The sequence below is a fragment of the Gallinula chloropus genome (assembly GCF_964237585.1).
Source record: "Gallinula chloropus genome assembly, chromosome: 1".
NCBI lineage: Eukaryota > Metazoa > Chordata > Aves > Gruiformes > Rallidae > Gallinula > Gallinula chloropus.
This window is the reverse complement of record NC_140085.1, coordinates 144,777,230-144,792,308: the sequence shown is the minus strand read 5'-3', so window position 1 is coordinate 144,792,308 and position 15,079 is coordinate 144,777,230. Positions and strand designations below refer to the sequence as shown.

Genomic DNA, 15,079 nt, shown 5'->3' with positions numbered 1-15,079 from the left:
CAGGGTCACAGCCTCCTTCAGGTGTCTCCACCTGCCACAGCATGGGGTCCTCCACATGCTGCCAGTGAATCTCTGCTCCACCATTAACAGACTGCTTCACCATGGTGTTCTCCAGAGGTTGCAGGAGAATCTCTGCTCCTGTGCCTGGAGTGCCTCCTTCTCCTTCTTCACTGACCTGAGCATCTGCAAAGTTTATTACATCTTCTCACTCCACTCTATGGCTGCAAAAACTGCTGCGCTTTTCTTAAATCTGTTATCATGGGCAGTACCACTGTCACTGATGGGCTCAGCCTTGGCCAGCAGTGGGTCCATCTTGTAGCCAACTGGTATTGTCTCTGTCAGACATGGGGGAAGCTTCTGGCAGCTTCTCTCCTGTAGCCCACCCCCACACCCAACCAAATCCTTGGCACACAAAGTTGATACACATGTGCAGGCCCATGAATTTGTATTCCAGGAAATGGAGAACATCCTACTTGATGATTTCCTGGAGGAGATGCCTTTGCCACACATGCAGTCAATCAGAGTGTTCAGTAAAAATGTTGAATTTTGGCTGCTTAAAGCTTTGGAAGAGTTTCCATTACCACTCCAAGCATCCAAATCTGAAGGTATGTTTGAGTAATAGATAGATTTTCATGACATAATCTTTGCTTAAACTGCAGAGAAGATTGGTGTTGCAAGACTCTTACAGAAATTATTTTTAAAACTTTTCTAGCTGTAACTATGTAACTTTGATAGCAGTGAGGACTGGAGTTAGTTGGGATGCAGTTAAAAATAAATAGTCCTAGAGAATGTGTGAGAGCAAATATAAGCCAAAATTATTCCCAATTTGTGGTAGATTACTTGAATAATTTGAAAGATCTGCCTCTTCCCATAATCGCCTTGGCTGTGTGGAGGACTGGATACTACATGGTCTGTCCTCTGCAACTCAGGCATTGTTCTGTGTCTTCACCTTGTGAGTGGTTTTATGCAAATAAGTTAATTAACTGCCATAGTCCAGTTCAATATAAAGGGGAGAAAAAGCCTTAGTCCCATAGGGAAAGTATGCCTCTGTCATTAGAGGAGGATTTGAAAGAAAAATCTGTACAAAGGTGTTTGTGTATGTGTGTGTATGTACATACATACATTTATATATGATGCTGAAAATTCTGACTACAGTGTGTTGTTCCTCAGTTACTCGCTGAGTGAAGACCATCTCCCCAGTGGCAAAGCAGGGCTCTGGTAGACACAAAAGATTTCATCTGCATCTATATGCTCAAGGAAGGCTCACAGGCAGTCTTAATCCTGGCATTTCTTAGATTTGAATTCTCAAGAGAGCAAGCTTAGTAATGTGTTTTTAACATGTGTGTGTGTGTGTGTGTAAGTATATGTAATTAATCAACTGTGACCCTTTGTACATACGTCCTGGTCTTTCTGGTTTGTACAATCTTCAGAAAACCAGAAATTTTCACTTGAAATCCAACTCCTGTCTCCAGGAGTTTGTAAGTTACTTTATATTCAAGTTTTTCTGTAACTGAGAATTGGTTTTTTAATTCTTAAAAAGATATTCTTGGACCATGTTGTCAGAATCACAACACGTTGTAAACAGGAGACCAGAGAACCAAAGAAGTTAACTCCTGTTAACAGTGCTTCAGAATTCTAGACACATAAGGGTAGAAAGGGTAAACCTTCCAAACAAAATGTAGCAGTTTTAGAATGAACATTGTTTTCATTCACCTTAAACCACACGTGTTTAAGAGCATTAGTCTTGATTAAGAAATACTTAATGCAAAAAATAATATTTCCCATAAATAATAATAATAAATAATAATATTTTCCCCAAAACAGTATTTCCCATGTGTGCCAGGGTATAGCAGATTGGCAGCAAAGGAGGAGTGGTGACCTGGGTACCTTGTGCTTGCAAGCACTAAGCTGTGAGGGTCCCCAGCCCAGGCTGTAACGCCAGCGCAGCGTCCCTGCTGCGCGCTGCGTTAGCCTGTTGGTTCCCCAGGGATCCACTTTCTGACTTCAAAGGTCTGGCTTCATTAACGCCTTTTAGACTGTAAAATATTAATGACATGAAACATCTGCCTCTTCTTCTTCAACAGAAGTCGCAATGTTTATAAAAAGGCTCAGGAGAAAGACAAGCCTCTGTAACATGGCCAAGGTACGTTCCAGGGTCCCTGAAACAGAAAAAGCTGGGCATCTCTTTCACTCCAGCAGTTTGAACTATGGATGAGATGCTTCCCTGTAGGACCACAGCAGCAGCACAGGTGTTCTTAGTTCTATACTGACCATGGTACAAACAACACCCACCTTCCTACCCATCTCTCTCCCTACTGTAAGTATGCTGAGGGGACTTTTTCCTCCCTCTGGCTTTCTGTGAAGGCCTCTGAGATAGGGTCAGTGGTCCCTCATAGAAAGGAGAACACAGTCGCTGGAAGGGTCAAGTGACAGTTTCCAGTATCTGCGTGCAGCCATGCAAAACTCAGGCAGGCAGCATATGCTGGAGTCATTTTAAAATTGGTTTTACATAGCAAGCTGACTGCTCTCTCTGATGAGTGCTACAGCAGCCTGCACAAAGGAAATTACTAGTATGCCAGCTGCAGAGCAGCTGCATGGCTGGGGAGTAGGATGTGGGGGTCTATAAGGGTACAAGACTTCTACCTTTTTTGTGGACCCCAGGGATCAGTTGGCAAAATATACTCCATCCTGTAACCAGACAGCGTTGGAGGGAAGCATCCTCTGAACTGTCCTCCTCATCACTCAGACTGGCTTTTCTCCTTGGGAAGGAAGAGACAAAGATCTCTCTAACAATTAATATCTGTGCCTGCTTTTTGCTCTACAGTGTCATTCTTCTCAGCTAGAGTGACAAAGGGGATGCATCCAGGAGCTGCATTTTTAACCCTTTGAACACCACCAAGCAAATTGTTTCACTAGCCTGTACTGATTCAGTGCTGCATAGTTACGAGGGAGTGTACCCTCCCTGCAGCCTTCCTCCCATTGATGCCCTTCCAAAACCTTGGTGTTTGAGGTGGTCCAGGCCACGACAGAACGCATAGGTCATGAATGAGGAAGAAAGCTGGAGAGAACAAGTGGTATATTGCCTCCTCTTCTTCAAACAGCAAGTACAAGGTTGTCCCAACATGCCACCTGGCTTAAATCACTACACTGCGTCCCCACAATAAAGGGGAGGAAGGAAGGGAGCTGTAGCTTCATGAACGGTACCGCCGTGCCACATTCTCCTTTCATAAAGGCAGCTTCTCTTGATGGGAAACCTCACCACCAGCAGCACACAAAAGACAAACCTCACCATAAAAGAAGTGTTCAAACATCGTAACCACGCACAAGCATGCAGCAGTGAGCTCACACAGGTAAAGGAGGTGCTGAGCACTCACAGCAGCCCTTCGGATACGAAGTACTCGAAAAGCTCAGCTTCATCTGCTTCTAAGTAGTGCTTCTTAGGCAGTGAAGGGCATGATCCAGCAAGACTGCAGGTGCCAGCTCTTCACAGTCGTTTGCATTTGATTTGCATACTCAATCTTTATATCATCCTTCTTGTGCCTGAGCCATGATGTCAAAGGGCTGGTGGCAGTTTTTTGCTGCTTCCGCGCCTTCTCCTCGTGCGCAGAGAAGCTGCAGAGAGCCAGCACTGAATTTACAAGCTCAAGGCTTAGGGCAGGAGACTTTCAGCCTGGCTGGGGGGAATCCTCTCTGGTGGCAGCCTCTGGCTGCTCCACATCCCCTTTGCACTGTTTAACCAGCACAAAGCAAACTTCACAGACCTGAGAATCTGGGTCAGATCCACACTTACAGCTGAGCACGCTCTCAGCCTGGGTCTCCTTCATACTAATGAGCTCTTGGCACAAGTAAATTATGTTTGCACCTTCTCTAGGGCCTCTTTAAAATACAAGGGAAGGGCAAAGGAGTTCCAGTGTACCTGATGATTAGCCCCATTGCAATTTAAAAAACAATGGCTTCAGTAAATGGAATTATGTAAGTTTTGTAAATGAGCATCCCCGTAGTCTCTCAATGGTCTCGCAGCCCCCGTTACAACTTATGGTAGAGCTCTTGCCAAAGCCATGGAAACTGGGCTCCAGCAAAACAGGGTAGGAAACAAATACTGGCTAAAAATTCTCCTGTAAATTCCACCTCCTCCCCTGCTCCTGTCCAACACACTCCCAAAAATGGTGAGCTGAATACCACAGGTATTGAAGTTTTCAGCTTGTGAAAAACATTAAGATGCTTCTTGGGGAGGTGGACGTCCCTCAGAAAGGACCATGGAGTATTTTAGTCAGTCAGACCCAATCCTGGAGTGTGGACTAGTATCCTCTTTCCTCTGGTGACATCATCAGATGCTCATTTGAGTTGGGTATGATAGAGAAAGTGATACCTCACTCCTCCATTGTACTCTCCTGGCTTCTAGCAATCCGAGATCCACATCCTGGTAATTAGTAGCTTGATTTTAGCATCCACAACATCTTGGGGCAGTGAGCTCCAGGGTTTGATTACTTGCTGTGTGAAAAAATATTTTCTTTTATTATTTGAAAATAACTTCCCTTCTTCACACAACTCTCCCTGCAAACCTCCATCGCATCCTTCCTTGGATACGTCTATCCAAAGCTGAGGTTTATCTCATCTTCTCACACAGGAGTCATTTGATATTTCTCATCATCATCCTTCTCTCTTTTGTCTGTCTAAAACACACCTGGAGTTTCAACTAGAGGCTGGTGGTGAAAGCAGGTGAGAGCGCTCCGACCGAGCTGTGCCACGAAGGGGCTGTGCAGCTGCAGCCTCTGAACCGTGTAACCACACCGTCCCTCGTAGGGTCCTTTGCAATAATTTAACCACCCAGGGAGAAAATAGGAATGATTTTTGGCAGGGTTGGCATTCAAAAGAAAAACAAAAAAAGTAACTTTCCCATCATGTGAAGATGAAGCAGGCTGACAGCTGCTACTACCTGGCCATGCAGAAGGTGCAGATTCCCTATGAGAAAGGAATGTGAAAATGATGCTTGTCATTTCCTGGGCCTGACTCCTGTCTCTGGTAAGCTGTGTTTAAGTGTTGTCAGAGCAGCTCTCAGTCATGGAGAGAATTATATTTAATACAGTGAAGAGCAATGATCAAAGGGACCTGTCTAAAACACTGGGGCATGGAGTCGGGTGCTAGCGGTGTACTCAAGCGGCCCCTGGACTTGGGACTTCTTAGCCTAAAGAAGACTGAGGGGGGATCTTACCAATGCTTATAAATACTTGATGGGTGGGCATCAGGAGGATGGGGTCAGTCTTTTTTCAGTGGTGCCCAGAGACAGGACAAGGGGCAATGGGCACAAACTCGAATATAGGAAGTTCCACCTGAACATGAGGAGGAACTTCTTTACTTTGAGGGTGGCAGAGTACTGGCACAGGCTGCCCAGAGAGGTTGTGGAGTCTCCTTCTCTGGAGACATTCAAACCCCACCTGGATACATTCCTGTGCAGCCTGCTCAAGGTGATCCTGCTCTGGCAAGGGGGTTGGACTAGATGATCTCCAGAGGTCCCTTCCAACCCCTACCCTGCTGTGATCTGGGACATGTGTTCTGGTTGCAAGCTGCAGCTCTCCTTCTGACATTGAAAAAACTTCACGTAAAAATAAGAAAAAAGAGAAAAATCTTCATCTTTCACTTAGCATTTAACTTGGCTGAAGGTGATTACCCAGTGAGAAGCAGAGAGCTTTTGATATTTCAGTAAAGCCAGAAGAATGATGAAAAACTGCTGGATTGGGAATTACATTTGCAAATGGTCAGCAGCATTCACTGCAGCTTGAGGGGTGGTGGTAAGCACGCAGTGAATGGGATTTGTTACCACATTTAAGAATCCTGAAGGGTTTTTTTCTGAATTTTACAAAAAAATAGTTCTACTCTGGAAGGCCCAACTGGACACAGATTATTCCTGTAAAAGCCAACAATTCAACAAAGGATTTAGGATCTCACTGATTTCAGTCTGGAAGTAAGACACAAACTGTATGGATTAACAAATTTTTATGGATTCAAGTTTCATTTCCTTCATCATTTTCATCATTTCATCAAGAATCTGAAGCAAGACTGTGTGATATTAGCAATTGATTACAAAAAAAAATAGTGAAGAGACGAGAATCAAATGTAAGGCTGAAAATTGTTTGCAATATGTAAGGAGTAATACTTTTTTGAGAATTATGAAGCCAGATTCATTTGCAAATGACTCATAAGCAGATCAACGGGATAGAACCCCGACTAATATTATTTTAACTAATATTATTTTAACTAATCATATTTCTACTGTTATTTTTCCCTGCTCAAAGGTTTGGGCAGCTTGAGAAAACTTGTCTTTGTATTTAATTGAAATATGTACTCAGGATAGGTATCATCAAGGGAAGGTTGGCCCTGATACCCCATTCCATGTTTTAGACAAAATCCCATTATTTGGCATAACTGTATCATCACTCTCAGCAAAACCAGTTGTCCAGGCAATTGCCCAGATACTTCAAGCCCGTTAGCCTTGTCCACTCCACCATAGACAACAACACAAAGTGTCATTGTAAAGAGTGTCTCCCAGAACAAAAATCTCTTGAAGACGATTTAAGATTAATCTCCTTTGATTTTTTTTTCTCCTCCCCAGTTTGGAGACTGGTTTTATAAAGTCTAGCATTGAATAAGGGAAGCTTTTTGACTGAGTTAAGGGTCTGAGAAAATGAAAGGCATTAACTGTTTTCTTATCACAGACAATGAGAACAGTCTTGAGGAGCAACAGCAAAGTCACTGTTCTGCGCTCAGACTTGCATGCTGTCATGGACCAGGGATTGCTGGATGTGCCTGGAAACCTCTTTCAAACGAAGTTTAGGAATCCGGAGGAGCTGCAGAATGACATAGAATTCAAATGTAACATTTTTTTGCTCTAATTTGTCCATCCACTTAAGCCTTTGCTGGCCATTGTCAAAGCTCCAGCATTTCCTCTTGTTTATTCGTGGCATTTGCCCTAATGGGAATTACAGACTTGCCAAACCCCGGCATACTGGAAAAGATCCAGTTAAAATTGAGAATGGAGCATATAATATTATCCTTTTAACTTTAAAGGTTAAGAATGAAAGGCTTTCCGCTCTGGCTCTCTCATAAAGCTTTCCATGGCAGCAGGAGTGGGGTTTGTGTAATAAATGCTGTATCTTCTAGAAGAAGGTTGACAGACAGGGATATTAATTTTCATAGTAGCTTTTTCTTTGGCAAAAAAAGGAGTTTCCAAGAACTGCATTTTCTGCAGTTATTAATCAAAGTACACAAAATCATTTCTTGCAGCCAGTTCTTTTTTGCTTTATAAATCTTGCACGCTGAACTGGACAAGGACTGTTGGCCTTTTGGGTTTTGTGTCCTTCTGCTGTATTGCGACCTGTGGAATTGATGTGCTGCTGTAAACAATAAAACACACAGTTTGTATGCAGCCATGACATCATGCATTTGCTAGCTTAATGAAAAGGGATGGGAGCATAATGGCAAGTTAATTTTTAGATTAATGGGCTGCCATTTAAATTATTAGCTAGAGATGGGCAGGTTGGACAAGGCTGTGCATGGAACTGATGGGGGAAAACCTCAGCTCTTTGTTCCTGGTCCGCCATTGACTCACTTGCTGACAAGGGATGTGCCACGGCCTTTCTGTGGCTGCTATCAGTGGGAATAATAATTTGCCTTCACAGAACCATCAGGAAAATAATTTAAATATATACAGCATTATATAAATGATATATATATAATATAGTATTTATATACACCTAAAAATAAGAAACACTGTGCAGAATACTTTTGTTACATTTGCTTGTGATATTAATGATGATCTTGGTCTTTCCAAGGTGTAGTCTCTCACTGTAGTCTCTGTTCTCACTGCTTTTCCAAATTGTTATTTATAACAAGCAGGGTTTCACAGACCTTATCCATATGTCTTCTTCAAGGAAGATATCTCAGCTAGGCACCTATAAATTCAGAGAGGTGCCACAGTAATGAACATGTTGGTCCTGGGTGGTAAATTCCAATCTTTTGGGTGGACAGCTGCACTGATATGTGGAATTAATATGTGTGTATATATATATATATATGCACACACACATATATATATATATTTCTGTGAGTCTACAGAATACTCTGTATTTTCAGCTATTGTTTTAAAACCATTTTCTCCCCTTTAAGAGATAAACTAAGATTTTTTTTTCTCAACCATGTAAAACCTCAGATAAGTAAGCTGTATTGCATATGACCAAGTTCCAGCTTTTACATTGGAAGCATTTATCCTCACAACCCTTGCCATGATGACTAGGTTGGTGCAGATATGATAAAAATGGACATAAACATGAATTCTGACTGGTTTCAAAGTAGGGTACTATTTCTCAAGAAAGGAATAGTATAATTATATTAATCAAAATGCTATAAACAGATGTCTTAATATTTTTTAAGCTAAAGATAAAAGGAAAAAAAAAAACCCTGAAAGCTGCATAAGCAAACCAGAAAGCAAGCCAAGCACTTCAAGTAATGATCTCCCTTCTGTATTTCACAGGTTTTAACGACTTAATGTATCTTCTGGCACATTCCACAGACATTCGGTTTCTCCTGAACTGCGTGTCTTCAAATCTTCAGGCTTTTGTCATTCAGGTATAATATTAATGTAATGATTTCAGAAAAGAAGGAGTGATCACATCATTTATCCTGCTACAGGCTGACTGTCATTAGTCCACAAGAGCTACACTGTACACTAGCAACCTGACCAGACTGCAGATTTGCATAAATACAATTTATGCATGCTGCAGAAAAAGGGGGAATTAATTGGCATACAAAAATTCCATCTGTGCAAACAACTACAAGCATATTTCTGTGCATATATCCACTCGGGTGGTTTCAGTATCTGCCTTCATATCATATTATAACAGTCCCTAATAAACCAAAATTCGAGAGAACACGCTTGCTAAAGATGAAGAGAACACTTTGTGATTCCTGAAAGTGCTGATTCCAGAAACTACCTTTAACACCTGGCAGGAGAGTGATAATTTCCAGGACAACATCTCTAGATATTGGGAAAGATTCAAGTGTGACCATACTTCTGTATGGACCTGACACCACCTCTACCACCCCTGTTCCATTGCTGACTAAGAATTAGTAGCAGGGTGATGGTAGACTTGGGGGGCCTGGGGGGTGTCCCCTCTTTTTAAAGAAGCAGCATTGTACTCCTTTAGCTTGTTGTTTGTTTGGGTTTTTTTAATATAATTAAGAACAATAGTACTTTGTATTTCTGTGCTGCCCCTTCATCTCATAGAACCCTCAGCTACCTCATGGGATGGTATTGAGAAGATGGAGCAGGACCTTTCCTAGGGGCTCACAGTTGTAGGCCATAGGGCAATAGACACAGGTTGCAAAAAAGAAAATTTCCAATAGATAAAAAGGAAAAAAAAGAAGTGCCATGAGATTAGTTAAACATGGGAAGAGGTTACCCAGAAAGGCTGTGGAATCTCCATCCTGGAGGTATTCTGAATTTGACTGGACAAGGTCTGAACTAATCTAGCCCTGCCTTGAGCAAGATGTTGGTTGAGATGATGTCCAAAGATTTCTTTGAACTACTTTCAGGATTCAACTATTAAACAGCTATTTTAGGATTCTAACAAAAAAACCTGCTTGTTCCAGCTTTGTATGCAGTTTTTATGGGAAAACACTCTAACTTAATAATAATTTAATACTTAAACACACGAAGGAATTCTTTTAGCCAACTTTATCATCGAGCAGTTTGGTTTTCTCTGTCTGCAGCCATGCAGGAGTAAAGAGGAGTTTAGGAAAACAGCATCAGATTTCCAGCTGAGATGGAACTTCCTACTGAGCGCAGTAAGCAAGGCTATGACCCTCAAGTATGCAGACAGTTTTGGTAAGTAGGATCTTTGTGACTCATGTGATACACCCCTCAGTGTCCTGAGATGAAAGAGGCACCAGATCATTTTTCATCCCTGGAGGTATTTAAAAGACCCGTAGATGTAGATGTGGTGCTCAGGGAGATGGTTTAGTAACTGGACTTGGGAGTGTTAAGTTAACGGTTGGACTTGATGATCTTAAAAGGTCTTTTCCAATCCAAACGATTCTATGATTACAATTTGTTTTCAACCGGGTTTGTTTTCTGATCCGTGGCTCTGGGATGAGAAGAAAGGGAGGGGAGAGGTAGCGAGCAGCTGGCGACGGTGGGAAGGGCAGGACTCCCTCTTTCGGCACAAGCCATCATCTGTCTGTGGAAACGTGGGGAACGGCAGCCTGAGGCGTGAGCCTCTGCGCTCCCTCCCTGCAAGGGCTGCGCGCCCCAACAGAGGGGTGTGATGGAGACCTGGGGTCACTAATAACCCACACTATAAAAATTACAGATCTCTCGAGCGACAGCTCCCAGTCTGTCAGGTTCCTCCCATACAACACAGCCAGAACTGAGCTGCCGTGACAGCTACTTGCCAGAGAGGCAGTTAGTTCCTCTGACAACACCTACACGCTCCTTCCTTTCCCTTACACCTTGCACTGACATAAGTGCTTGCCTAGCCAGCAGCAAGCCTGTTTCAGGTGTCTGACTGACAACTAGTCACCCCTTCAGCCAGGTTAGTTTTCTCTCTGTTCCAGGGGTCTGGGCTGCCAGGCACACATCAGTGCAAGGCAGGAGAAGCGAGGGGACTGTACTGTTCAATATATTCACAAACGACCTGGGTGAGGGAACAGAGTGCACCATCAGCAAGTCTGCTGATGAAACAAAACTGGGAGGAGTGGCTGAGCTACCAGAAGGCTGTGCTGCCATCCAGCGAGATCTGGACAGGCTGGAGAGTTAGGTAGGAAGCAATTTAATGAAATCTAACAAGGGCAAGTGTAGTGTCTTGCATAGGGGGAAGAACAACCTCAGGTACCAGTGTAGGTTGGGGATAGATTTGTTGGAAGGCAGCACAGGGGAAAGGGACCTGGGGGTGCTGGTGGACAGCAGGATGACCATGAGCCAGCAATGTGCCCTCGTGGCTAAGAAGGCCAATGCCATCCTGGGGTGTATTAGAAGGGGTGTGGTTAGTAGGTCAAGAAAGGTCCTTCTCCCCCTGTAGTCTGCCCTGGTGAGACCGCACCTGGAATATTGTGTCCAGTTCTGGGCCCATCAGTTCAAGGAGGACAGAGAACTCCTTGAAAGAGCCCAGCACAGGGCCACTAAGATGATTAAGGGAGTGGAACACCTTCCTTGTGGGGATAGGCTGAGGGAGTTAGATCTCTCTAGCCTGGAGGAGACTGAGGGGTGACCACATCAGCGTCTATAAATATGTAAAGGGTGAGTGTCAGGAGGACAGAGCCAGGCTCTTCTTGGTGATGTCCAATGATAGGACAAGGGGCAGTGGGTGCAAGTGGGAGCACAGGAGGTTCCATGTTAATATAAGGAGAAACTTTTTCACTGTGAGGGTGACAGAGCACTGGGACAGGCTGCCCAGAGAGGTTGTGGAGTCTCCTTCTCTGGAGACATTCAAAACTCACATGGATGTGTTCCTATGTGACCTAATGTAGGAGATCCTGTTCTGGCACAGGGGTTGGACTAGCTGATCTTTTGAGGTCCCTTCAAACCCTCACCCTTCTGTGATTCTGTGACTCTGCAGTTGCATTCACTCGACGGGGCTCAGAGTGGTACAACAAATTCTTGCATCAGTTCATATCTCTTCCATTTCTATATTGCATCAGCCCTACCTGCCTTTCTCTTCATTTATAAAACTTTTCAGAGGCTCTTGCTCTCTATTATTCATTCTGCTGAAAACCAGTGTCTCCTGTGAGTAGCATCTGATCCTAAACCCTATGAAACGCTTGTTAGATTTTCAAAGGAGCACCTTCACATTTCTTCCTCTTCTGTCGGACCCGGCTTCAAGCAAATAGCCAAAGAAAGCCTCATTATCTTCTTTGAAATCCCCCTTCAAAACCCTACTTTCATGTGTTTCCTACAAAGACCTAACAAAGGGGGACATTAAGGTTGTTGCCTTTTGTATTCTTCAGTCTCCTTCCCCTGCTCATGCCGGTGTTGGCGCGTGTACACACACAGAGCCCTTCTCCCCATCTAGCTCCAAGGCAGCAGAGTGTCTGGGGCAGGATCACAGGTTCCTGGCTGTGCCTATGGGGAACACAGCACGGTACGTGCATCTTACCGTCCATCCGCTGCCGCATCACGGTCATAATAAAACCATCGTCCCTTTCTCCCTCTCAGGAGGAGTTCTGCACAAAGCTCTCCAGTGCTACAGGCAGTGTTTGGGGCTAGGAGGAAATGGGGAATGAATTCCCAGAACGGCGCTGGAAGCATGATGTTTATTGAAACCCCCCGTGGTGATGAAACCCTCCCCTCTCTTTCCACTGTGAGAAGAGTTTAATAATTTACTCCCTGCTCTGCAGTTGTCAGTGGTTGGGGACATAACTGATGGAGAGCATCCCTTCCTCTGCTGAGCCTTCCTTAAACTAGTTACCAATGATATTTTCATCCCAGTTTTCCTACTATACTTCAGTAGCAAAAATATTGAATTTATTCTTACATATGAGAGCTACATTTTAAAAGTTTTTCTCTGTTAATTTGATCATTATTATATTCTTTCTTAATAGCTTTAGTTCTTTAAGTTGCTGGGCTATATGACCTAATAACATCCCTTCCTTCCCATATTTCTATTCTGACAGGAGAATAAATGTTACGAGGAGCAGCTGAGGGAACTGGGCTTGTTTAGTCTGCAGAAGAGGAGGCTGAGGGGAGATCTTATTGCTCTCTACCTGAAAGGAGGTAGTGGAGAGGTGGGGACTGACCTTTTCTCCCTAGTGACAAGTGACAGGACAAGAGGAAATGGCACCAAGTTACACCAGGAGAGGTTTAGATTGGATATTAGGAAAAACTTCTCCACAGGGAAGGTTGTTGGGCATTGGAACCATCTGCCCAGGGAAGTGCTGGAATCTTCATCCCTGGAGGTATTTAAAAGACAGCTAGACGTGGTGCTGAGGGACATGATTTAGTGGTGTATGGCAGGGGAGGGTGATGGTTGGCCTTGATGATCTAAAGGGTCCCTTCCAACCAAGACGATTCTATGATTCTATGATTCCATGATTCCATGATTTTGAGTTTTAATGGACAAAGCTGAAGCCATCTAGTGTCAAAGTTCTGTACTTGGGGTCACTGTTTTTTGGAAACATCTTAAATCTCAGTGTTTCATGCAGGAATGGTGGGCAGCCTGCATGTCGAAATAGGTACCATCCACACTGAGGAAACACAGTGACTTAGGCAAATGTGTGAATGTCTCATTAATGCAGTGTGCCTCCCCCAAATTAAACCACATACCGGTAACCAAATCCAAACTTAGTTCTGTCTGGGGGCCTTGCCATGGAGCTTGGCACATCTGGCACACATAATACACTGGCATAGTCACACCTCTGAATTTAGGATTGACTTTTGCCCTTTTCTGGCCCAGCTTCCATATGGGTGATGGCCAAGTGCCACTGGAGGAACCGTGCTGCTACCCTGCTGCAAGGCAGCAAGGAGCAAGGGTGCTACAGCACTTGGCACCAACGGGGCCTCCACAGATCTTTCTGCTCCACCTCCTCTCCAGCGAATGTGCCTCTACACACCCCCGGCACAGAGCCTCATGTCAGCTGGTCCCTTCTGAGGCACTGCAGAGCCATGCTGGATGGACAATGACCTGTGTGCTCCTCTCCTGAAAGCAAGCTGCTTCATCCCACTACCTCTTCAACACCGTGTTCCTCTGTACTATCCCAAGGGACAACTGGAGTGGCAGCTTTTGTTTCATGCTTACTCTTACCAAACATACTGAAAAAACCTGTAAGACTGTTAGAAACGCTCATGAACTACTTGTGTGAAGTTTGAATTCCAAGTATAAAAGTCCCTTTCCTTAGATAAGCAAGTACTTCCACTCATTTGCTATAATTTAAAGGTGTCCAAAAGACAGAAGCAGCAGTTTCTCAGTCACACGTAACATCAAAAGAGGCAGCATTTTTCACCTTGAAAACTCTGTAAACCTTGATTGTTCATATACATTGTGGAACCTCCTTGGTCATGTCCACCTAAACATTTTTCTAGGATACAGAGGTTACCAATTGCTTGACGAATTCCTATGCAGATTTATGGCTTCAAAGAAGACCTACTCTTTACTGTAAGGTACAACTTAAAGGTCAATGGCCTCAGTGTCCTTGGCTTTTAGCAGTTATAGCAGTAATAGCACTGACTGTGAGGAAAGAACTTGAACAGGGAAGTGAATACATCTAAGTACACTTTCTAGCTAAAATAAGGGGGAAAGACTATTGCTTATGCTTCAAATCTGCAGTTGGTGCCTATTTTGTTACAATATTTGGAAGCACATAATTTTGTGAGTGCTATTTGACGGCTGCTACTCTGATACATTGTTCAGCCCATTACTATAATGAAACCCTTCTGAAAAAGAACATATCGTGAAGATAAGCAAATGAAGAGGATGTAAACATTTATTTTTGTTTTTCTTTAAACCTAGGATCCTGGCATTTGTTTAATTTGCTACTTGTGGATTTCGTGGCTCACGTTTTCCTGTGCTATATAGAGGAGGTAGATGAAAGTTTCTGGGTCGCAAAGCAAAACGAGTCCTCTGTTGTCTGGGTTTATGAGCCCAGCCATCTCTGGGGCCGTGTTGCAGAGGAGCAAGCTCAAGCCAGTGCTCCACAGCCAGCTCTTGTAACTTTGATGCAGAGCCAGAATAAGCTTGGATTAGGCTACACATTTTCTGAGTTTTGAATTGTTTGGTGGACCCTGCCACAGGCAGCAAGGTCAAACAAGCGTTAACGTTAAATAAAATAACAATTTATAAAAAGAAAAGTTGTAAGTTGGGTAAGTCTGGAGGGATTGGGAGAGATGTGGTTGGTTGGGGGGTTTTATGTGTGTAAAGTAGAACTTATGAAATCTGGGTTTGCATGGAGCTGTGTCCAGTGTCACCTAAATCTCAAGCCACAAAGCATCTTCTACAGTTCCCTACCCGTGCCACGATCCTATCAAAGGATCGTAATGTCCACATTGCCCACCTCCTCATCGTGGCTGTCCTCTGCTTCTTTCCTTAGGTTTCCA

At 43.7% G+C, this 15,079-nt stretch overlaps 1 protein-coding gene across 1 annotated transcript in view; it reads left to right on the top strand.

Moving 5' to 3' along the window:
- RFX8 (regulatory factor X8) overlaps nt 1-14,752 on the top strand; it is a gene marked incomplete at both ends in the record, with an annotated part of 32,354 nt that extends 17,602 nt beyond the window's left edge. Inside the window, 6 exons of the mRNA XM_084279972.1 lie at nt 455-605; nt 2,085-2,143; nt 6,714-6,870; nt 8,528-8,622; nt 9,766-9,880; nt 14,496-14,752. Of these exons, the coding sequence (XP_084136098.1) occupies nt 455-605; nt 2,085-2,143; nt 6,714-6,870; nt 8,528-8,622; nt 9,766-9,880; nt 14,496-14,752 (834 nt within the window). The remainder of the gene's footprint in view (nt 1-454; nt 606-2,084; nt 2,144-6,713; nt 6,871-8,527; nt 8,623-9,765; nt 9,881-14,495) is intronic.
- Between the last annotated feature and the right edge of the window lie 327 nt (nt 14,753-15,079).